Source organism: Chaetomium fimeti, assembly GCF_033439085.1.
Source record: "Chaetomium fimeti strain CBS 168.71 chromosome Unknown B0H64scaffold_1, whole genome shotgun sequence".
Taxonomy (NCBI): Eukaryota; Fungi; Ascomycota; class Sordariomycetes; order Sordariales; family Chaetomiaceae; genus Chaetomium; species Chaetomium fimeti.
This window is the reverse complement of record NW_026944329.1, coordinates 3,832,774-3,855,062: the sequence shown is the minus strand read 5'-3', so window position 1 is coordinate 3,855,062 and position 22,289 is coordinate 3,832,774. Positions and strand designations below refer to the sequence as shown.

Sequence of the window (22,289 nt, the reverse complement as noted above, 5' to 3'; positions counted from 1 at the left end):
TGAAAGCCGCGCCATTGAAGTCTTGCATTGCAGTTCTGGGTCCATTTTGCACCACATGGAAACGGCAAGCCCCGGTTCCGGTGACATCAGCTGCGCACGACGCGCCACTCAAATGGCCAAATTGGCAAATCCGGCCCCGCATCGTCCCATGAAATTCATGACCCCACAGGTTTGCACTCGGCAACGAACCGAACCTGTCAAACCTCCCAACACGACCAACTTAAATCCGTCGGACACTCGGAGCCGCTCACCAGATGGCTGTCGGTCGGCCAATACCGGATCCGAACGAAGGAAAATCGACGCACATGCGAATGAGCAATGGGCTTTGGGTTTGGGATAGGGGTAGGGTTCGGAATAGGGTTGGGGTTAGGGGTAGGGATAGGGATAGGAGAAGGGTTACATTCCCCTAACCCTACACCCAACCCTACTCCTAACCCGAACCCTATCCCTATCCCAAACCCAAAGCCTATCGCTCACAATGTCTCCAAGCTCGGGGGGGTTGTGTGTCAGCCCTCTTTTTCTTAACTACCCTGGATTCCCGTTGCTCTCCCAGCGTTGCACGCGGTTGCACTCCTTTTCCGGAGCTCTGAGTTTGTGGTGGGCTGCTGGGGGGCCGGCCCGGTAGGGGGCCGCAGTTGTGACACAGGAGCTCATCACAATGCAACCCAACCCGACCACCAGACAGACGATGACATGGAGAGCAAGCAAGAGCCTCGCGGGGTGAAGGACTCCCGCACCATCGACAGCCTGAGTACATGTACCCAACCAGGATGCTCTCCAGGGGCCTCCAGCCCCCCCGTTTGAGGTCCCGCAATCGCCAGGCTGCGGCCGTGCGGCTCGTTGGTTCGAGGCGGCGACGACGGCATTGCTATTGGCCGTGGGCTGGGGCTGTTATGCAGTTGGTTCCTGAACTGACGCATCTAATCTGGATCATGTTGCACATGGACATGCGAGATGCAGGTGGCGAGATGCAGGTGCTTCGGCGGCTGGTCGTCAGTGGCGCCGCCCTGGTCGCGAGTCAATTTTGATGCGCCGACGTGATGCCTTCCCCGCGGTTGGGATTGCCGATGACCGATATTAACCTTCATGGACATCTTTTGGGTTCGACGTTCGTTCCCCAGCACTCCGGGTTCCTCAGCTTGACCCTGTGACTTGGAACTCTCAGCCACTGGCATGACCGACAAACATGGGCGCCTACGTCTCCAGCGCTAACTGTGCGGCGCATTATGGTATATGCCTCCTGTTCTCCCTCTTTCTGGGTAGGAATAATACGACTGACGGTGGATAGGGCTCACTCCCAACTGTAGCGTGATTCTCTCAGAGGACAATACGACGGCCGTCTCCCTCGGAGGTATCGAGATGGGAGAATTCCCTGGGGACCCCGATATTGCTGGCGCCGGTGTCCTTGGGGCGTTTCTCTGCGTTACCGTGGCGTCGCTCCTACTATCCATCGCTAGCTCAGCATGGTGGTCAGCCAAAAACATCTTTGGAGTTGTGAACCGGCTTACCAGAGAGTAAGTTACCAGCCCGGCTCTACTTTTCTTGAGTCTCGACTCACCCGTTCCAGAGAGAAGGCCCTGAGGAACTGGCAAATCTCCATTGCCGGCATCGCCGAGGCCCTCGTCGTTACTTGCAGCGACCAGCAGGTCTTCACCGGCGGCGCCTACGCCATCACCCTGCGCTACGCCAAAGCCTGCTCCATCTCGGCATACCATTACAACATCGTAGCCAACATCCTCCTCGTCACCTGCGCCACCCATCTAATGGCCGTGACCGTCGCCCGGCACTACTGGCAGCACCCCTACGTCGGCGTCCTCCGAATTACAGTCACGACCCTCGTTTTTGTCATCACTGGCGTCCTGTTATCGAACCAAGGGTCAGGGTCATTGGGATTTCCTACCGAAATACCGTCACACACGGACCAGTACAGCCCGATGCTGCTGCCGGCCGCCTGCTTTCAGACTGGGGATTTTACGTTTGATCAGGAGATCAAGAAGGCGGTCAAGGCCGGCTCAGCCACGGCCTTCTTCACGGGGCAGATCCACGGGTGGACCAACTACCTGATAATGTTTCTGTTTTACCTCGTTGCCGTGGGGGTGAGCTTGGGACGGGTCATCCGCCGTGGGATGGGCCGTAACGGCAGGAGGAAGAGGTTCGTTGCGGGGTTGAAGAAGGTGTTTCCGTTCCTCTTCCGAATAAAGCGGTTCTTTTATGCCATCTTTGGGCTCTACCTATTGGCGGGAATCGCCCTTTCTGGTTGGACGGTGGCAAATGCGGCGGTCTACGTCCTTCGCCTACGCTGGTGGGTGGATAGGTCTGGATGGTATGCATTTTCCCGTTTGTGAGACAACATGAGACTTCTAGGTTGCTAATATAGCGGCAGGATCCAACTAAGCAACAACGGCAACCCGGAAAACGACCCTTCCACTTTTGGCCAGCTCGTCCCGGTCCTGCTGATGTCTCTCACAGTTTTTACCTTTCTCCAGATCGTCAGCGGTATGCCTCCCCCTATTCCTCCTTCCCTAGTATTCCTCCTTCCCTAGTCCTCCATCCACTCACATTCATGATACCTACCCTTCACAGAGAGGATCCACGCTCGCAAACGACGCGCCAAATGTCTCGAGAACGCCTCCCGTTGCCACAACACATGCAACCACCGGCGCGACTCCGATCCCAACTCGCACTCGCAATCCCGCTCGCCCTCCCCCTCCACCCGCACACGCTACTCCACCATCTCTACCGTCGACGCCTGTTCCATGCACGAACGTGACGGTAGCAACGGGGAGGGTAGACATGATGAGCTGTACGACTACCCATACAACGACAAGCACAAAGCTGAGCCGGTGGTTGGGATTAGGCAGGTGGAAGGGGAGGAGCCGGAGCCGGTAAATATCGATATCGATGATGGACCGAATCATGGACATGACCATCCCCCGACGTACACGCACACGTATGATGGGCACGGGTTTGGCGCGATTGAGAGGTCTAGTGTTGATATCGGCATCAGCGGGGATCAAAGGAGGTGGACCACGGGCCGGGCCCATGGGGGTAGAAGCGGTGTCGGGAGTGCCGGCAGCAACGACAGACCGGCATCAATCATATAGTACCGTTAATAGCTTCCTTACGAACAATAAAGGAGATAAATAGCCCCTAGGCGGCGAGTTCAGGTTTTAAAATACATGCTGTATACCGGTAGGCGGAGTCCTATGTAGTTGAATTCAAAACCCAAATAGAAGAAGAGGAGGGAAGAGCTAACGACGGTATGCAAATATACATTGCACCATGGCATCGAACGGAACTAAAGATGACATCCTTAGAATTCTTATTTATCTTGCAAGGAAGTCAGCATTGTGGCTTTCAACCAACTTTTGAGCTTTATCGGATGTTGGTTTTGATATCACAATTTCGTACTACCTCAGGTATTGTGTAAGGTTAGCAACGAGGCAACGAGAGCACAGTAATCTGTACAGAATACATGAACCTCATGTCGCCCCGCTCCCCCTGGATCACGTTCAAGTTGTGATACGAGACTCGAATAAGAATCAGCAAAAAGGCGGCCCGGATGTGAGAACTTCAGCCCAAAGGAAAGATGCTGTGTGTACAAGGCCGACACACCACCAAAATCAGGTATATCCACATTTTGACAATACGTCCCGAGCGTACTCGGTAATTACTCGATGCACTCGGGGAGTTTGTCAACCCATGGGCTGGAGTTTCGGCAGGATTTACTGCATGCGACCTGTGTTTTTTTTTAACTGGAACCCGCTGTCGGACTTCGTATTCAGAGGATAGGCTATGCGTATGCGTATCGTGGAGCCTCTCGGGTTCACCATGTTTCAACCCCATCTCAGATCGTAACCTGGTCCCCACCTCTATTCCTTTGATGCCTCCTTGGTTCAATTGGACTCGCCTCACTAGCGTGCCGGGATTTGTAAGCCGGCGACTAATCGTTCCCCGGCGGCCAATTTGATCGGGGGGGGATTCCACCGCGTCAACACCAAAAAAAGTCCTTGAGCAAGCCTCTCAGCCCGCAAAATTAATATTCTTATTTTGAAACATGCTTGCAAATCATATTCAAATGCTTAGAAATGTGAGGCTACTCGGTGACTTTTGGTGCAAAGGTGGAAATGATACCCCGTGATGGAGCCATGGAAGTTTCGCGATGAAGCTGAACGTCGTCATGGAGCGGAGCTTCAATGCCTACCTAGATTTCTTGTGTCCCTACTTGGTATATATGGATGACGGCGGGACGGTATTCCACCTCCTTGCTCATCCATCACCATCAAGCCAAGTCACCTCAGAACAACAAGTCTCATCCCCGCCTTAGTCCTCACAGCAACAACAGCAACAACAACCACAACACGAACTCCGCCATCATGTCGTCCCTCAGCCATCTCAAGCCCATCAAGGTCTGGGGCAAGGGCGGACCCAACCCGCCAAAGGTCGCCATGATCGTTGCCGAGCTGGGCATCCCGCACGAGATTGTGGATATCCAATTCAGCGAGCTCAAGAAACCCGACTTCATCGCCATCAACCCCAACGGCCGCATGCCGGCGATCCAGGACCCCAACACCAACCTCACGCTCTGGGAGTCCGGGGCGATCCTCGAGTACCTGACCGAGAAGTACGACACGGACCGCAAGCTCAGCTTCGAGCCGGGCTCGCCCGAGGCCTACCTGGCCAAGCAGTGGCTCTACTTCCAGGTCTCGGGCCAGGGCCCCTACTACGGCCAGGCCGTGTGGTTCACCAAGTACCACCCGGAGAAGGTGCAGACCGCGGTGGACCGCTACGTCAAGGAGATCATCCGCGTCACCACCGTGCTGGAGGGCGAGCTCGCGCGGCAGAGGGAGGCGCACGGCGCCGAGGAAGGCTTCGACGGGCCGTGGCTGGTCGGCAACAAGATGTCGTACGTCGACTTTGCCTTCTACCCGTGGCAGTCCGGCGTCCAGAAGTTCCTCGGCCCGGACAACAACGAGTACCGGTTGGACGACTTCCCCAACGTGAAGGCGTGGCTGGAGAAGCTGGGTGCGCGGGAGTCGGTCAAGAACGCGATGCATTTCTAGGGTCACTCAGGATGGGGGGAAAAATGTTGGACATGCACCAAGGTGCCTAGGTTGTTAGCGGGGGGAAGGGTCATTTGTGAGTAGAAGAAAGGGGGTCAGTGGTTTCACTGGCAAGTCCTGAATTGTACTCGTAATGCTACGGTTCTATCAGCAATTCATCACGGTATTTCAATCAATGGCATGCTGTGCTCTCCGTGATGGAGACACCGGGATCTTCTCTTGAACACCTTCACAGCGTGCACATGTGCGGTCTGGGGGCTCGGCCTCCCTCATGAATTGGCTTACCACCTTCCAAACGGCGGTGAGCGAGTGGTCTTGAAAGTGTTAATTGTCGCCAAAGGGAAAAGTAAGTTTAGGAAGGAACGTGATTCGCAGCCGTGTCAAAAGTGTCGGGAACAATTAGCCACATTGTGCCGAGGCACTAACTAACAGTTTGACTGGCAATGAGCGAGTTCTCCTGATAGTGAGCGTCATCTGCAGATGAGGTGAGTCCAGTTGAACCAGTCGGGTACTGACATGGGCAGCACGGACATTTTAAAATGCCCCCCACGGGGACCGCCGGATCGGCACGGATCCCGCTGTCCGCCGGATGACGCACCGTGAGCTTTGGGCTCCGGAATAACCAGACCGAGACTCTCAATATAAATTCCCCATCATCAATCGGTGCAAATCTTGGCCACCTTATTTTGCACATTGTTAACTACCTCTGCTAAATTCCATTGCCGCTCCTCTCACACACTCGTGACACACCGCCAACATGAACCCTCAGGAGTCGAATCCGGACCTCGAGTCCTTCCGGACCCAATGGAAAGCAGAGGTGCAAGCGAAACAGTCTCTCGCCGGGCCGTCCACTCATCAAACTCCTCAAACCAGAACTGCCCCGCCACCACGGACAAAGTTGCCCTCGGCCCAAAATGACGACGACAGCGACGACGACGGCTATGCCCAGCCGCAGCAGTTTGACCACGCTGAGGCGGGCCCATCCACATCTTCCGTTCAGACGGGGCATCCCGAGGGTCCGGAACGGGGTGATCCCGTTTCCGCCCTCGAACACTACGAGAAGGCCGTGGAGAGGGAGACCGTGGGAAAGCTAGGGGACAGCTTGCAGCTGTATCGGAAGGCCTTCAGAGTACGTGACTATTGCGAAGCCCCGGGACACTAGTTCAAACCGAATTGTAAGACTGACCTGATGCAGCTGGACGACGGCGTCGACCAAAAGTACCGGGCGAAGCACTTTCCGAAGCCGCCCCCTAAGCCAGCACGTGCACCTTCGGCCAATGCTGCCCCCGGGACCGTCACGACGGGAGCCGCTTCCGCCGCGGTCGTACAGCCCCCGTCGACGAAGGACCTCATCGCGAGCTTTGCCGTGATGTCCATCGCCCCGGCGCCACCCCCGGTCGAAGGGATGCCGCCACCCCCATGCCCGCTTGCCGAGCTCCCGGAGGAAATCCTAGTACTCATCCTCCGGGACGTGGCTGTCCTCGATGTCGGGGATTTCATGCGGTTGGCCCAGGTGTGTAAGCGGCTGGCCTATCTCGTCGCCACCGAAAGCACCATCTGGCGCCGCCTCTGCCTCGGCACCGAATTCGGTTTTGGGGGTATGCACTACTACTGGCAACAACGGGTGTGCTGGGATCCCTTCACCGATGCCGACCTCATACGTGAGGCCGCTGAAGGAGAGGCACCCCCCCTTGCGTTGGCCGACCCAGCCGCATCCGGGTCAGTCGCCGCTTCCCCTCCCTCGGCCCTCACCCTCGCCGAGCGCGCGGACCGGCAAGCGCGGGAGAGCAAGGCCAACACGTTGGCTTTCTACCGCTCCGTGTACTCGGCCTCGTGGCAGCGCATGTTCCGGATGCGCCCGCGCATCCGATTCAACGGTTGCTACATCAGCACCGTCAACTACCTGCGCTCCGGCCAGGCCAGCCACAACCAGTCCACCTGGGGCACGCCCGTGCACATCGTGACGTACTACCGCTACCTGCGGTTCTACCGCGACGGCTCCGTCATCAGCCTGCTGAGCACCACCGAGCCCGCCGAGGTCGTGCACCACCTCACGCGCGACGCCCTTGCGCTGCACGCGGGCGGCGCTGGCTCGAACCTGCCCAGCGCCGTCATGCGCCAGGCGCTGCGTGGTCGGTGGCGGCTGGCGAGGGAGTCCGACAACCCCGAGGCGTTGCCCGCCGATATCGAGGGCGACGTTACGGTCGAAACCGAGGGTGTCAGCAAGTACATCTACCGCATGGACCTCGAGCTCGGAACGGCGGGCAAGATCACGCGGAACAACAAGCTCGGATGGAAAGGCTTCTACAGCTACAACCCGCTGACGGACGACTGGGCCGAGTTTACCATGCGCCATAGCAAACCCTTCTTTTTCAGCCGGGTAAAGAGTTACGGGGTGCAGGGGGCGTAGCGAGCGGGATCAAAGGGAACATCCATACCTAGACGGGTGGGGATAGAAGGTCACAGCAAGCGGGTTTGGTTTCATCATATATTGGATATTTGGGCTTAGACATTAGCGTGGTGGTATTTGGGCTTCGATCTCATGATCTTGGTGGTATTTCAACTTCATTTTGCCAATCACAACCGACTTGTCCCATGGTGTTGTGAACGAGGTCCACTGAAAAAGGGGTTCAGGGGCGCGGGCAGTGTTAAAGTCTTGGCGGGAAGCTTGTGTCAAAGCTTGTGTCACCTGTGACTGGCTGGCCCGGCTGCGCCTCGGCCGCGAAAGTCCAAAGTTGCAAGTCACCACCCTGCAACGCGATTATTTTGTGCCTGAAGTTGACAAGTCGGAACAAAAACCCGGAGAATATACCAACACACGACCCGTTCCCGTTCCCGCCCCCGCGCCCCCTCCCGTGCCGTTGTCACCCCCGCGGACCACCACCGTCTAGTTTCATTATCGAACCGCAGCCCCGACTTCGTATAGACCACCGGCTGCGCCGCCGACATTGCGTGTCCCGGACCCCAGAATCGCGGCGGGTCCTGATCGTCGAGGATTAGTGAGGGCTAGCGAGGAAGGCACCAGAGGAGAGAACGAGGTCGACTGAGTTTCGGATCCGGGATCACGATTGCTCATAAACCGCCGCCGCCGCCGCTCTTTCATTTCCGCGACGACAGTGAACCCGGCCCAGCATGTTATAGACTGGCTCAGCCCGACTCTTTACGTTCATTTCTCCCACAATGGCTTCCCGTAGCCACAGCGGCAGCCGCAGCCGCTCCGGCCCGCTCTCTTTTCTCGCCAGTCTCTACGCTCTCGACACACTCGATACACGATTCACAACGCCGTCGTCGGTGCCGTACAGGGTCGCGACCGACAAGCGGGAGGACGACGACAAGGTCGTGGACAAGCGGGTTGAGCCGCCGAAATGGAAGTCCCTCGAGTTTTACCTATACTACCTGGTCTTCCTGATCGTGGTGCCGTACATGTTTTGGGTCGCCTATGATGTGTCGAGGCGTAGGTCTTCTCTCTCGAGCATAGTGGGGGACAGAGGGGTGTTGACAATGGGCAGCATCGGACCCGAGATACAACAGGTTTAAGAACCGACTTGTGGACGGCTGGATTCCGGGCCGCAAGATCGTGAGCTCTTCCCCCAAGGATCGAAAGACATGGGCGCATGCTGAACAGTGGTTATAGGACGTGTCGGATGCCCAGTACTACACCTTCCGGATAAACCTGCCGTACATGGCCCTTCTGCTGGTCTTCCACCCGCTGCTGCGCAAGGTCTGGAACGCCATCTATCCCGTCCCGCAGGAGCTGAAGGCCGCGAGAGCCAACGTCCCCGAGGCGGCCGAGGCGAGACTGCGCCAGCGCACGTCGTATGACTCTGTCTTTGCCGTCTTCTTCCTCGTGGTTTTGCACGGCTTCTCGGCTGCCAAGATCCTCACGATTTTGGCCATCAACTACAAGATTGCGACGTCGGTGCCCAAGAAGTACATCCCACCGGTGACGTGGGTGTTTGGCATCTTCATCTTGTTTGCCAACGAGCTGGGCGATGGGTACAAGTTCCGCGATATCGCGCTCCTCGTGACGGGGACGCCGGCCGAGGTCCTGGGGACGTATACCCCTACGCTAGTCGAGCTAGGTATTTGGTTGGATCGTCACGGCGGGCTCATGCGCCGTTGGGAGATCCTCTTTAACATCACCGTCCTCCGCCTGGTCAGCTTCAACCTCGACTACTACTGGAGCTTAGACAGGCGGGCCTCCAGCCCTATCGAGGTACAACCCCTCCTTTTACCCTCATACCGCTGCCTATCCCTTTATCCGATCACTAACGCCGGCAAGAAGAAACAACTTGACCCCGCCAACCTCTCGGAGCGAGATCGCATCGCCACCCCGGCCTCCCCGCAGGACTTTTGTTTCCGCAGCTACCTCGCCTACGCCATCTACGCGCCGCTCTACCTCACCGGCCCCATCATCACCTTCAACGACTACATTTCGCAGCAGCGCTACCAGCCAGCCACGATCTCCTCCTCCCGCACGCTCAAGTACGCGATCCGCTTCGGGCTCGTCCTGCTCGCGATGGAGCTGGTGCTGCACTACGACTACGTCGGGGCCATCTCCAAGTCGCGGCCGGACTGGTCGTCGTACACGCCGGCGCAGATCTCGCTGCTGTCCTACTTCAACCTGCACATCATCTGGCTCAAGCTGCTGCTGCCCTGGCGCTTCTTCCGGCTCTGGAGCCTGGTCGACGGCATCGACCCGCCCGAGAACATGCTGCGCTGCGTCAGCGACAACTACTCCACCCTGTCCTTCTGGCGCGGCTGGCACCGCAGCTACTACCGCTGGCTGCTCCGCTACATCTACATCCCCCTCGGCGGCTCCAGCTTCCGCTCCGCCCGCGACGCCGCCCGCACCGTGCTCACCTACCTGGTCGTGTTCACCTTTGTCGCGCTCTGGCACGACATCAAGCTCAACCTGCTCATCTGGGGCTGGCTCATCGTCGTCTTCTTCCTGCCCGAGATCGCCGCGGGCGTCCTGTTCCCCCGCCGCAAGTGGGAGAGCCGCCCGACCGCCTACCGCATGCTGTGCTGCGTTGGGGGGGTCGCCAATGTGCTGATGATGATCTCGGCGAACCTGGTGGGCTTTGCGGTCGGGTTGGATGGGTTGGAGAATATTGTGAGGGGCATTTTTAGGGATTATTCGGGTATGTCCTTTTCTTTTTTCTGCTTACCTACCCATGGGGGTTTGGGCTGTTTACTAATGGTGTTTGTTTAGGCCTTGTGTTCCTTGTCACGGCATGCTCGGCGCTGTTTGTGGGCATCCAGGTCATGTTTGAGATTCGGCAGTCGGAACTGCGGCGGGGGATTAACCTGAAGTGCTGAGCGGCTGGCGTTGTAGTATATATATTTTAGATTATTGGATCAGGGAGCATCCTGTCGTTTACGCAATGTTGATAGAAGTGTTAGGGCTGTTTGGGGCCATGGTGGGGTCGATATAATGTATATACCACTGATCCGCGTCGGTTTTCGCGTCACGCAGGTCATGGATGACGAGCCGGTGCATATGAGTTACCTCCACCCCAGTACGACTCCGGTTCCGGCACGACGGCTGTGTCCACGATTTGGCGGAAGCACTTGTGAGAGTGTTGATGTGTTATGAGGACCTCGTATTACTATCTTAAACTACTTGACGATGTGCATCATGAGGCAGATGACGCGCCTAAACCAACCAGACAACTAAGGGTATATCCTCCCACAACATACCACCAATACTTATCCATGCAGAACTATCGAAAACGCCAGCCTTGCGGTTACCGAGATATATCAAAATGGAAATAGAGAGTCAAAGACACCGAGAGCCTGGCTCGCTCACGCGCGCGGCGGCTTAGCCATCTCCATCTCCCCGACCGCGTCCGGGCTATGCCCCTCCCTCGCGAACTTCCCGTGCTTCCCCAGCTTCGTCTCGGTAACAAACCTACGCAGCCAGATGAGGCCGTAAACGACACCAAAGATGACGATGCACCCCACGGCGATACCAAAGACGTACGCAGCAACCAGCGAGCCTTGCTTCTCCGGGTCGAGGAAGCTGTAGGGGTAGAAGCCCTTGTCGGCGTAGGTGACGTAGGCGAGGGCGAGGTAGAGGGCGAGGACCAGTATCAGCCAGAGCATGTGCAGGGGCGGGGGCGGGTCGGTGCGCGGGAGGGCGAGCTCGAAGAGGGCGAAGGCGCTGTTGAGCGCGTGCTGCGACACGTTGCTCCAGCCGCTGAACACCTCGGGGAACCAGGGGCCCGAGAACAGCACGCCCCAGTAGACGATGGTCACGATGAAGGGGTACACCACCACCGTCGTGTAGAAGGCCGAGTGCAGCGCCTGCAGCGGCCGCGGGAACCGGTCCAGGAGCGCGACCCCGGTCCGCGCGTACGTGAAGGTGTGCACGGCCGCCGCGAGGAAGTAGAAGCCCAGGCCCCAGTAGGTCAGGCTGGTGAAGAAGCTGAAGGACGCTTGGGACGCCGCGCAGCCCGTGTCGGCGTGGGCGCATTGCCAGGCTAGCACGAAGACGAGGGTGGTGAAGGCATAGAGGGACTGCACAGAGGGCGAGGAGACGCGAGTTAGGGATACGGTTCTTTCTGTAGTTATTTGGATACCTAGGTAGGTAGATCTGGCTGGACAAGCCCGCGCCGGCTCGCAGAAAGGGAAGCTTACGAGAAGAGCTCGACAGAAGAAGAGCGCCCAGGGCGAGAGCAGCCACGAAGTCTCGAACCGATGGGTTGGGTCCCAAAGGTCAGTTCCAAATTTAAATGCCTGTCCAGCCATCTTGCCGATCGCAGTTTTGCGGATCACTCCTGGCTGGCGGGCAGGGCTGGCGGGGGACCTCCTGTGTATGTATGTACAAGTATGGAGAGAGCGAGAAAGTGCCGAAATCGAAGAACTTCCGAAGCGACCAAAAATCCGATGAAAGAAAACGCGAAAGCGACAAAGAAGTCAAAGAAGCGGATGGACCCGGGTCTTGGCGCCCTTTTATGAAGGAGCCTCGGGGCTCCCCTGCGCCTCGACCACCTCTTGCCGGTTGAAGCCTAATTCGGCAGCCAACGCCGCTGCACCCTCGGCTCAACATTGAACTGATCGAGTTCGACACCGTTCGCGTTGCACTCGGCTTGATGATTCGATTCACCTGAGACCAGCTCCACCTGTTTCAGTCCACCCAGCATTGTGTTTGTAAATACAAACCTTGACCCGGATGGAAGTCACGAATAGGGAGTTATTCGTATCGTGAGCTTAAACGTGGTTTGGAGCCACGAACGCGACAACCTCAGGTCGCCGTTACCAGCGGCGTGGTACTGGTTCGCTCCAGCGCCGGCCAAATACTCGGTCACTGGCAGGCGGGGTCTGTAATATTGGCGCCTCTTGGAGGCTGGCGGCTGATGGGAGCGCAGGGCGGCCAATCGTTGTTGAAAAGCGCCATCCTCTTTGCTCCGATGAGGTGAGAGACAGGACAGGTGCAGTGGGTGGGAGAGATAAGCGAGGACATGGTGGACATCCTTCAATACCAAGAGGCATCGATCTGTAATTCCGTGTAGTTATGGGGTTTAGGTAACCTGGAAGATTAGAGAATTGCATCTACTCGATGCGAAGCCACCGTGGTGCCGAGAGGTAGGTATAGGTGTCTTGAGGTGCAAATGCAAGGATGAAAAGACGACCAACAAGATAACTACCTAACTACATACGTGACTGACTGATCATGGAGTTGCCCGAGATGAGGTGGCTTCCGGGAAAAGCCTGTATCACAGAATGCGGTAACTCCACCGTGTGTTTCTTGCAGCGCACACTGAGCTCTGAGACCCATTCGGTTCTGGCCCCGAGTTGGTGCAAGGGTCTGCACGCGCCCTGTCTGCATCTGGATCTTCACCAACCCGCCCCCAGCGTGCAGGGTGTCCGCAGAAAACATCCTTCTTGCGTGGCCAACACCATCTGTTGGCACCATCGATCGCCCTCTCATGTCTCATCGCACAACTAACTACGTAGCGAGGGGTGGGAAAGCGGTGGCGAGCAGCTTAGCGTTTGGACAAACCTACCTTGGGTACCGAAAGAGATTCCACATGACCTATGGCGGAAGAGGTGTGCCGAGGCGTGCCCGGAAAACGGGAATGCGCAAAGTCATATCCCGAGTCCCAATATCCGCGGCCGTACGAAGTCTTGGCGATGGTGCATACCCAGGTTCTGTTCTCGGGAGGGAGAGGGGCAAGCAATCGGCAGGTGGTCTCTCGGCCAGCTCCTGGATTGGCTAAAGATTCGAATGACGAGTTCCAGGCCCGCAGAAACATGCAATTCGCGCGAAGAAACGAGCCCCTTTGGCTTGCTCGAATGGCACCCAGCTACTATAGTATTGGAGACCCTGGCAACAACGCAACGCTATTTCTGCAAATGGAGGGTGGATTTGCAGGGCACTGTGGGGTGTCTGCAGGGCACTTCCCTGGTTTTCCAGGAACCGCTCGCCAGCGCCAACCCGCCCAATCGTCCCAAGTGGAGCACATCTCTGATTTTGTCACTGCTCCCGCCAGGAGGTCCCTCTTCTCGAGATCCCGATCTTCTCCTCTTCACAACAAGCCTGCGACGGGAGTGTCGTGCTGCCAGCGTTGCTCGATCCTTTCACTGTAGCACCTTGCGAGACCACTCCGGGCTCCACCTGCCGGTTGCCATTTTCCCTTCTCGACAACTCGACCCCATCGGATCGGCCACGACTCGAAACAGCGACACGCTCAAACCGGCTTGGTGTGACCCGCTGATACAGGTCCCTACCATCACTGCTGGAGACTCAAACTCAGCCTCGCGAAACTCGCATCGCGTTCGACGAAGAAACAGAAACCCCCTGCCCGGGATACCCAAGAACAACAAACGGAGAGCCGGGATCCCGTGCTTAAAAATTCGCAGAGCCGGTGTGGTGTGGTGTTTTCAGTGCCTCCTACGCCCTGTCCCTACTTCGTCCAGCGCCAGCCTTTGGGGTCCGTCCGTCACCATTATGTTTCATCCCGGCGCCCATCCGTGACAGGCGCCCCGTTTGACGACTTGACATCCCACCGTCCCCCAGGCCTAGATATATATTCGCTTTGTTTTCGTCCCGTCCGTCGTCTGTCACTCGTTCCGGCATTTTGTTCGAATCTTCCTTTACCGCGGGAGCGCGCAGGGAAGCACGAGCCTAGGGCCCACCGGCGAGCCGCCCCTCTTGTACAACAAGTTCCTGCCGATCTCCGCCGCGATCTGCGGCGAATCACAGCCGATCCGCCGGAACCCTCGATACTGGTTCGGAGAACCCCCCCAACACCTCCGCCATGGCTTTCCCGGAGCATGCGTCATCACGCTTCGACGACGTGCAGCTGCCTATTGTCTTTTTGCCCGACGTTGAGGAGGAAGACGACATGGAATCGGGAGCTGGCCTCGAGGTCGATACTCGGCCGAGACGGGTTGACCCGGAACCGGCTCCCGCTCCTCAGCACCCCATCCCGTCTATGCAGCAGGCCTTTGCCGAATCCTTGATGGAAGCTACGCAAGGCGCGGCCGCAAAACCGAAGCTACGAACCGGCGATGCCAAGGCAAGGCGAGAGGAGCTTCTGGACCAGGGCCGGACCGATCCGCCCCCGACGGCCTTGTGGCGCGGCCGGCCAGGCCAGAAAACACACGAGCTTTGCAGGCTCTTAGCCCAGATCTCGTTTGGTGTGTACCTGTTGCTCCATGGCATGGCCAATAGCCAGATCCTGGTCGTTTCCATCCTGCAGGGCCACATCGACGAGGTGGACGAGTTTCTGGAGACGACACTCGAAGATATGGAGCTTGCCACGACGGATATGGAGGACCGGATTAAGCATCTGAAGCTCCCCATGGACAACATCGGCGTCTTTGAACGGATGCTGGAGGATCGAAACTTTCGCATGCAAATTCTCGACGGGAACCAGAAGATTGAGCATATTTTAGCTCGCGCTCAGGTTGCGCTCAAGCAGACCCTCCACGACCTCGCCGAGGGTCTCGCGGCGACCAGGGAATTTACCATCTACCTCGCCGAGCAGCAGCATGGGAGCTGGCGCCGGGACCGCCCGGATGTGATCGACATTTTTGACGCCATGAAGGGAAACACGGACGGGTGGTTCAATGCGTTTATGGACCTCCAAGCCAAAGGAAGCTCACTAAACGCGCTGATTGTCAGGCTGACAGATATCGTCTCCGAGATGGAGCGAAGGGCGGGCGAAGTGAGCCGAAGAACTAGGGTATGTCGACCCAGAAGTCTGCCCAGGGGTTGAACCGCCCACTAACCGACTGAGCAGTTCAGCGTGAAGCCATACTCCTCTCCCTCTCCCAAGCACAGCCCTAGGCCGTCTGATGCGTCGTCGATCATGACCCCTCCAACTTCTCCCCCGCCTACGAAAATCCCAAACTCGCCGCCCCGACTCTCGTTACGGCTAAGCGCAATACAAACGGTAGCCCTGTCGATTGACACCGAGACGCCGCCGATAGCCGAGCTGGAAGCCCCTATGGGAGATAACACAACCGGGCAGAGCGAGACGAGCAAAGACGAAGCCACGCGGGAGTCATTTCTGATGGTAACCTCGAGGTCTCCACCCCCCGAGGAGTCACCCCCTGAAACGCCTCGTGAACTACCACCTCAGTTGCCTCCCGCGCGAGATCCGCGTCGTCTTTCTAAAAGACCATCGATGTTAGCAGACTTGCCTAAGCTTGAAGTGCCTAAGGAAGACGACGAAGAGGGGGAGGAAGCCATCTTCTATCTCTTGCAACCCAGAACCTACACGCCTCAGCCACCATCACCACAGCCCTCTCCCCGCATCGTTGAAGAGCAGTCTCCCCGCGTCGTTGAAGAGCAGTCTCCCCGCGTCGTTGAAGAGCAGTCTCCCCGCATCGTTGAAGAGCAGTCTCCCCGCATCGTCGATGAGCGGCCCAGGACAAACTCAGAAACCCAAAGGTCAAGGGTCAATTCTTCGGCTTCTTCGGTCGAATCGGCAGCACAGCTAACGCTCGAACCTGTCAAACCACGGATGGAGCAGGTGATATCAAAACCGCAAGTACACCGGCTAAGAGTCGTTGAGATCGGATCCAAGACGGATCCCAAACACGGTCCCAGGCTGAGCCAAAGACCGGAACCACGACCGAGACCTGGGCCGGACCCGGCGCAGGCCCCGGAGCTAGCTATCCCACAGGACCCTGAGGTGGTAACAACGCAGAGGACGTCCCTTAGGCAACGCATCTCGCTTAAGACCAGCCCCCCAGAATCGATACAAGTCCCTCATCCAAACGCGGCCGAAAGGCCGTTGCAGACAGCCCCGCGAGGTTACCAGGCGCCGGATTCAGCATATGGATCCGACATGGAACGCCCACCAGTCAACTCGATGGCGTCTGTCAACTCGCCCCTTGCGGATTTCTCACCGCCCTTCATTCACCCAGGGATGATACCCTCGCCACATTCTGAAAGGCAGTTCTTCCGCCCGGTCCAAGCCAGCCCGTACTCGCCGCTTCAACAGAGACCGCACACCGCTGGGACCGTGGGCCCCCATCACTTTCCGCCTCCCCCAAGGCCCACACCCTCTAGGATGGGGATGAGCATGATGAGTACCGACACCACGATGACCAACCAGACGGGCAAGTCGGTAAAGAAGAAGCGCAGTGCGTTCGGGTGGCTGAAAAAGGCCTTCGCCCTGGACGACGAAGAGCGCGCAGCGTTCGAACAGAGGAAGAGAGAGCAGACGGCCAACAACCCCTATTACGAACCCAAGAGCCAGCAGTTCTTGGACGGCAGACGCATTCGGCCCCGCCCGGGTTATTAAGGACTGCTGGGCGGTCCGGCCATTGCTGCCGTCCGGTTCAAATTCTCCGGAACGAGGGTTCAAGGCTGGTAACAAAGTGTGCCAGGCCTCTGCGGCCCGGGCCGGTCCTTCTGAACCCGGCCCAGCCGCGGCCACTCATGTGTTCCGCGCTGTCGGGACCGGTTTGGAGTTTCATGCGTTTGATACCCAGCGAACCAGAGTCCCCCACCTACAGTACGTGAAAAGTGCCAATCTAAAGGACTATAATCTAGACTCGGGGCTTTTTTTATTTATTTATTTTACGTTCCGGTTGGCTTCCTCGCGGGGTTTTACTTTAATTGTTTTGGGAATGGGCCAGCTTGGTTTCTACAACGGGGAAGGGAAGGGCATTCATTGCATAGCGAGGCGAGCGCGGGGAATTTCTTGAACTGTAATATCATACATAACATAACGTTTAACGTTAATCTTATGGGCTAGAAATAATCTCATGAAACTTTTGAGCATTGGATGGGATGCAAGTAACTGACTTCGGAATTACCATGGACCAACAGCCCGCCCACTTTCGCACTGTCCTCGTTACGTAAGAAAATCCTCGAACATTTGACACAGGCCTTCGGCCTAACAGGTTCTTACCCAAATTTCTTTCGCTTTCTTTCTTTCAGCAATATCTCGTTCCAACCACCATGGCCCAACCAAACGACCACCTCTCCGACCTCGACCGTCATGTGCAGCTGCTCGAGGACAAAGTCAACCAGCTGCGCGCGTCCCTGACGCTCTGGCAGCAATGGTACCTCGATTACTCGGCGCTCAAGGAAGAGGTCGAGCAGCTGCCCAGCGACACGCCTCCCCACGAGCAGCTCCGTCGCATCCGCCGTGACTTTAACAGTCAGCTGCTGACGAAAAAGGAGATCAACGAGATCATGGGAAAGCATGACCTTAGGGCACCCGAGCAGATCGTCAATGTGCTGTCGCGGCGCCTGGACTATGTCGAACAAAACATCAACACCTTATCGAAGTCGCTCGAAACCGAGGAGAACAGGCTTGCCGCGGCCGCCGTTGTTGCGCATCCCAGTGCCGGCACCGACGAGGAGAGTGGCTTGCCCTTCACCGACATCATCGAGGAGCTGGACGAGGACGACAACGTGGTCAACTTCCGGCTGCAGGGCGGTGCGGATGCCGAGCCCAAGATCGTCGAGGCGTTGAAGAAGGCGGGGATTCAAGAGAAGGATCTTGCTGAGACCGAGGCCGCCCTGTCCAAGTCTCTGGGGGCGTTGGACATTGGTTCAAAAGAGGACGGGGCGAAAAAGGGAGAAGCTGCCGCTGGCCCTGCAGCAACTGCGACCACCACCCCGCAAGGCCCTCCCCGTGATGAGCCTGTCGCTCGCAAGAAGTCTGTCTCTTTTGCGGAGGACACCAAGACTGGTGATGAGGCTGTTGATCCCGTCCAGTTAAAAGCGGCTCAAAATCTCGAACGGCTCATGCAAAAGGCCAGAGAGCAGGAAGCGGTGGACTTGTCGTCGGCGGTTATCCCGGATAATGAGTCGGCAGAGGAGAGCCAACTGCGCCGTGAGATGCTCGAGTATGGCATGTCGGAGATTGGACCGGTCGTGGCCGAGCTCCAGTTGGAAGAAGACTATTCCGGCGACGAGGACGACATGGACTGGATAGGCAGCGACGATGAGTTCGAAGAGGAGGAAGAGACAGACGACGATGCCGAGGATGACCTTGGGCGGTCCAAGCGGAAAGTCGTCACTTCGGACTACATGAAGCGCATGCAGGAGCTCGAGAAGCGTCTCGGCAGCCAGTCTGCCTTTACAGTCGGCGGATCAGGAACGGAACCCAAGAAGCTGGACGAAGGCATAGGGCGGATAGCGGTGGTTAGCGAGTCGGCTCCATCAACTGCACCCGCACCCGTACCCACGCCAGGCGTATCGAAGGGGAAGAAGAGCGTCAGCTTCGCGCCCACGTTGGATATTGCTCCCGACACAACGTCCCAGCCAGTGCCGGGCGCCGGATCCAACGAGCGCAAAATCGCACATGTTGGCGATATCGTAGAGAAGGTAGCGCAAGAGGAGACACTCAAGGACCCGGAGGAACCGCCGAAGCGAGTCTCGAGGTTCAAGAAGGAGCGGCCTACCGACACGGCTTCCTCACACCCGCCCGTCGCTAAGCTTCCTCCTGGCCCGCACCAACTTCCCAAAACCTTTGGCGGGGGCAGCCTTGACCGCCCAGCTGATCCCGCCCCACCAGAAGAGACACTAGCCACTACGGTTGCTGAGCGGACTACCGTAGCAACCCCGACAGAACCGGACGACTTGGACGATGCTGTTCTGTACAAAGCCGCTGCGCTTGAGTACAGCCGTTTGCGGAACGAGCTGATCCGAAACCAGGGCGGCAACGTCGACGATGAGTCGGGTCTCGTCCCTCTCGACGAGGAACTGGGCGGACCCAAGCGGCAGAGCAAGTTCAAATCCGCCCGCTTGACCAAGCTGCAATAGCCTGAGAAGCCAATGGCTGTTTGGTGGTCGATTTAAATCGAGCTATATCACCGTTCCAGTCTCTGTACCATCTCGTGTCGAACCATCAACCACTTAGGTTTTCTTCTGTTTCATCCCTATCAACCAACACTTTCGCACCTGTTGTGCCAGCATAACAGGGCTCCAAATACCACCAAGTTGGTGACTAACACCGGAACGCTCGATTGTCTGACAATTGGTGGTCTGCAGCTCTCCATCTGCATTCACACTACTGGCGATTCCAAGATCGAAACTGATGGGCTCTCTGACGCCTCGACCGTTGGCAACAACCTGAGATATCCGTGGTCCTGGCGATTCGTTTCACCCCTCACATTCATTCCCGCTTGCTGTAGACATAGTAGGAGCAATAAAACCATGCGTGTTCCCATGTGTGCCCTCAAAGTCCGCAACAATCTCCACTTCCTCTGTCTGCCCTCATCACACATCGAGTCCCGGCCGCCACCACCCCCACCCCCACGAACAGAACCATAAAACCCCATTTCGCATTCAACCCCCAACCCAACTAACTAACTAATCTTGGCGTTGCTAAAGTCCATCTCGGGGTGCTGGGCCTGGAACTTCTTGAGCATGTCGGCCTTCTTCTGCTCGTCGCTCGTCGGCAGGCCCGCCTCCTTCTGCCGCTGGTCGAACATCATCTTCTCCACCATGCCGCGCGTCTCCCCGTCCAGGTCCGACAGGCTGCTGTTCTCGGGCACGATCCGGCTCACGTCGATCCGCGGCGCCCCCGTCACCACGTGCGCCCACCACTCCATCTTGTTGACCTTGTCCAGGTGGATCTCCACCACCTTGTTGTTGTCGGGCGCGGCTGTGAGTGTCCAGGTGCTGTCGTCGGTCCGGATCGCGTGCGGGAGGGTGCCCTGTTTGGTTGGAAGGTGGGGTGGTTAGTTGTTGGGGGTGTTAGATTTTAGGGGGGGAGGCGGAGGGGGAGGGGGGGGCGTAGGGGGCCGGGGTGGAAAGAGGGGGACGGACTTGGATGATGGGTTCTTGTCCCTTGATTCCGGCCGAAATGCTCTCCTTCTTGATGTCCACTACCAGGTCGCGCCCCTTGAGGTTGCCCGGCACTGTGATGGTGATGTCGACATCGCCGATGGTTTGGGTCCACTTGTAAGGGAGGGCGTCCTGCTCGGCTTGCTCTTTCGCGCGGGCGGCAGCCTGTTCGGCGGGGGTTGGTTCTAGAAGGAAGTGTGGTTGTTAGTCCCCTGTTCATGTTGAGGGAGAGGAAGGTCCAGAAAGGTGGGAAAGATAGGTTAGAAAAAGGGAACAGAAGAGAGGCAGCATGCCGTTATCAGCCATATTTGTTGTATATGGTAAAACTCGGTTTTGAGTCCCGTGGTACTTAAAAACAACGTCGATGTAGAGGTTCGTCTGCCACAATGAAGAGTCGAGAGAAGTTCATGGAAGGTGAGCTCAGCAGAGCTCCCGGGATGGTGGGGCACTCTTTTCGGCCCCTCCACCCCGCAGCTTACAGGGCACAAATCGCCCCACCCACATGCAGCCTTGCATAAAACGCCAGGGATCAATTATGCTTGGCGAAACACAGTGAGCCAGCCTTGGGCCGACAACCACCATCTCCAAATCACCTATCGCGGTCGAGTCGCGATCAAAGTTGGGATTACAAATTCGAAAACGAGCAGCCACCCTCAACCGACATAATAATCCTTTCAATTATTACTCCAGTACATAAACAGCATCCGCCTCCAACGGGCCATCTGTTTTTTCACGCAACCGTTCCAAACCACCACCGCCACGATGTCACGAAAACCGGCGTCCGCGCTCCCGGTAATCAGCACCGAGGATATGTGCCCCGTGTGCAAGACGATCCGGTACCTCAACAAAGACATGGAATTCCTCATCAACCCAGAGTGCTACCACTCGATGTGCTCGAACTGCGTGAACCGACTATTCAACGACGGACCAAACCAGTGTCCCTACGCGAGGTGCCACCGTACCCTACGGCGGCGGGGATTCCGCAGCGCCTTCTTCGGGGACCTGTCGGTGGAGCGGGAGGTGGACATACGGCGGCGCGTCGCGGCCGTCTTCAACCAGGCCGAGGACGACTTCGAGACGCTGCGCGACTTCAACAACTACCTGCAGATGGTGGAGGACCTGACCTTCGACCTGGTGTCGGGCGGGGACGCGCAGCGGCGCGCCGCCGAGGCCACCCTGCAGCAGTGGGAGGCCGAGCACAAGGCCGACATCGAGCGCAACCGGCGCGCCGGCAAGGAGGCCGACGAGCAGTCGCGGCGCCGCCTGGCCGCCGAGCGCGACGCCGCGCGCCAGCGGCGCGTCGAGGCCCTGCGCGAGGCCGAGGAGGAGAAGCTCGAGCGCGTGCGCAGCCGCGAGGCCGAGCTGGACAGCCTGGCCCAGGGCCAGACGGGTGCCGGCGGTGGTGCGCAGAGGGTGCAGCTGAAGAGGCGGGGGCATGCGGCCGCGAACCGGGCGGTCGAGGCGGCGGTCAACACGGCCGCGGCCGCCGCGGATGTTGGGCGGCTGTCGATCCGCGGGCTCAAGGAGAAGAAGAAGGCGCCTCCGCCCGAGGGGCCGTACGATCCGTTTGGAGGGGTGGACTTCGTGCCGAGCAGGTACAAGGTGCACGAGGGGCTCACGCACCCGGCGATCGACAAGTACAAGGGCGACCCAGGGCACATTACGGGCGGGTATAGCTTTGACGAGTACACGACGAGGGCCATGTTTGAAGCGTTTGCGGGGTTGGGGGTCTTTATCGAGGACGAAAAGGAGGCCGGCATTGGGTTGTCTGCTGGGGAGGTGGCGACCATCAGCGCGGGGATGGCTGCCGTGGGTGACAGGATGGAGGTAGACTAAGGAGGAGGGGTGTTATTTCGATTGCCATTCTGTCCTGTTTATGCATAGCGTTCGGGCGTTTTCATGGGATCCAGGGATGGTATCTGGAAAAGGGGGTAAATACCGGGTAGAATCAGGAGTAA

At 57.8% G+C, this 22,289-nt stretch overlaps 9 protein-coding genes across 9 annotated transcripts; 7 read left to right on the top strand and 2 right to left on the bottom strand.

Annotated features, from left to right (window-relative positions):
* The first annotated feature begins 1,004 nt into the window (after positions 1–1,004).
* B0H64DRAFT_382464 (uncharacterized protein) lies at positions 1,005–3,159 on the top strand. Its single transcript, XM_062802872.1, has 5 exons — positions 1,005–1,229; positions 1,289–1,514; positions 1,568–2,323; positions 2,384–2,496; positions 2,584–3,159. Exons 1-5 carry the CDS (start codon positions 1,187–1,189, stop codon positions 3,102–3,104), a joined length of 1,659 nt encoding a protein of 552 aa, XP_062664548.1. The 5' UTR covers positions 1,005–1,186; the 3' UTR covers positions 3,105–3,159.
* An 845-nt stretch (positions 3,160–4,004) lies between these two features.
* B0H64DRAFT_382460 (glutathione S-transferase) lies at positions 4,005–5,558 on the top strand. The gene has a single exon (XM_062802871.1). It carries the CDS (start codon positions 4,239–4,241, stop codon positions 5,061–5,063), a length of 825 nt encoding a protein of 274 aa, XP_062664547.1. The 5' UTR covers positions 4,005–4,238; the 3' UTR covers positions 5,064–5,558.
* A 55-nt stretch (positions 5,559–5,613) lies between these two features.
* On the top strand, positions 5,614–7,675 carry B0H64DRAFT_29406 (uncharacterized protein). The gene is made up of 2 exons (XM_062800062.1): positions 5,614–6,192; positions 6,259–7,675. The coding sequence occupies exons 1-2, from the start codon at positions 5,821–5,823 to the stop codon at positions 7,471–7,473; spliced, it is 1,587 nt and encodes a 528-aa protein (XP_062664546.1). The 5' UTR covers positions 5,614–5,820; the 3' UTR covers positions 7,474–7,675.
* Positions 7,676–7,797: 122 nt separating this feature from the next.
* B0H64DRAFT_382457 (MBOAT, membrane-bound O-acyltransferase family-domain-containing protein) lies at positions 7,798–10,602 on the top strand. The gene is made up of 5 exons (XM_062802870.1): positions 7,798–8,517; positions 8,573–8,640; positions 8,698–9,279; positions 9,346–10,207; positions 10,279–10,602. Exons 1-5 carry the CDS (start codon positions 8,244–8,246, stop codon positions 10,383–10,385), a joined length of 1,893 nt encoding a protein of 630 aa, XP_062664545.1. The 5' UTR covers positions 7,798–8,243; the 3' UTR covers positions 10,386–10,602.
* A 254-nt stretch (positions 10,603–10,856) lies between these two features.
* Positions 10,857–12,069, bottom strand: B0H64DRAFT_29382 (uncharacterized protein). Its single transcript, XM_062800060.1, has 2 exons — positions 11,706–12,069; positions 10,857–11,585 (listed from the first exon to the last, which is right to left on the bottom strand). The coding sequence occupies exons 1-2, from the start codon at positions 11,814–11,816 to the stop codon at positions 10,872–10,874; spliced, it is 825 nt and encodes a 274-aa protein (XP_062664544.1). The 5' UTR covers positions 11,817–12,069; the 3' UTR covers positions 10,857–10,871.
* A 2,119-nt stretch (positions 12,070–14,188) lies between these two features.
* Positions 14,189–17,159, top strand: B0H64DRAFT_29354 (uncharacterized protein). Its single transcript, XM_062800056.1, has 2 exons — positions 14,189–15,259; positions 15,317–17,159. Exons 1-2 carry the CDS (start codon positions 14,330–14,332, stop codon positions 16,826–16,828), a joined length of 2,442 nt encoding a protein of 813 aa, XP_062664543.1. The 5' UTR covers positions 14,189–14,329; the 3' UTR covers positions 16,829–17,159.
* B0H64DRAFT_29355 (Prefoldin subunit-domain-containing protein) lies at positions 17,160–19,608 on the top strand. The gene has a single exon (XM_062800057.1). The coding sequence runs from the start codon at positions 17,491–17,493 to the stop codon at positions 19,303–19,305; it is 1,815 nt and encodes a 604-aa protein (XP_062664542.1). The 5' UTR covers positions 17,160–17,490; the 3' UTR covers positions 19,306–19,608.
* On the bottom strand, positions 19,578–20,759 carry B0H64DRAFT_29335 (HSP20-like chaperone). The gene is made up of 3 exons (XM_062800055.1): positions 20,625–20,759; positions 20,314–20,516; positions 19,578–20,201 (listed from the first exon to the last, which is right to left on the bottom strand). The coding sequence occupies exons 1-3, from the start codon at positions 20,635–20,637 to the stop codon at positions 19,851–19,853; spliced, it is 567 nt and encodes a 188-aa protein (XP_062664541.1). The 5' UTR covers positions 20,638–20,759; the 3' UTR covers positions 19,578–19,850.
* Positions 20,760–21,093: 334 nt separating this feature from the next.
* Positions 21,094–22,167, top strand: B0H64DRAFT_370197 (CDK-activating kinase assembly factor MAT1-domain-containing protein; the record flags this gene model as incomplete). The annotated part of the gene is made up of 1 exon (XM_062802075.1): positions 21,094–22,167. One exon carries the CDS (start codon positions 21,094–21,096, stop codon positions 22,165–22,167), a length of 1,074 nt encoding a protein of 357 aa, XP_062664540.1.
* Positions 22,168–22,289: the final 122 nt, after the last annotated feature.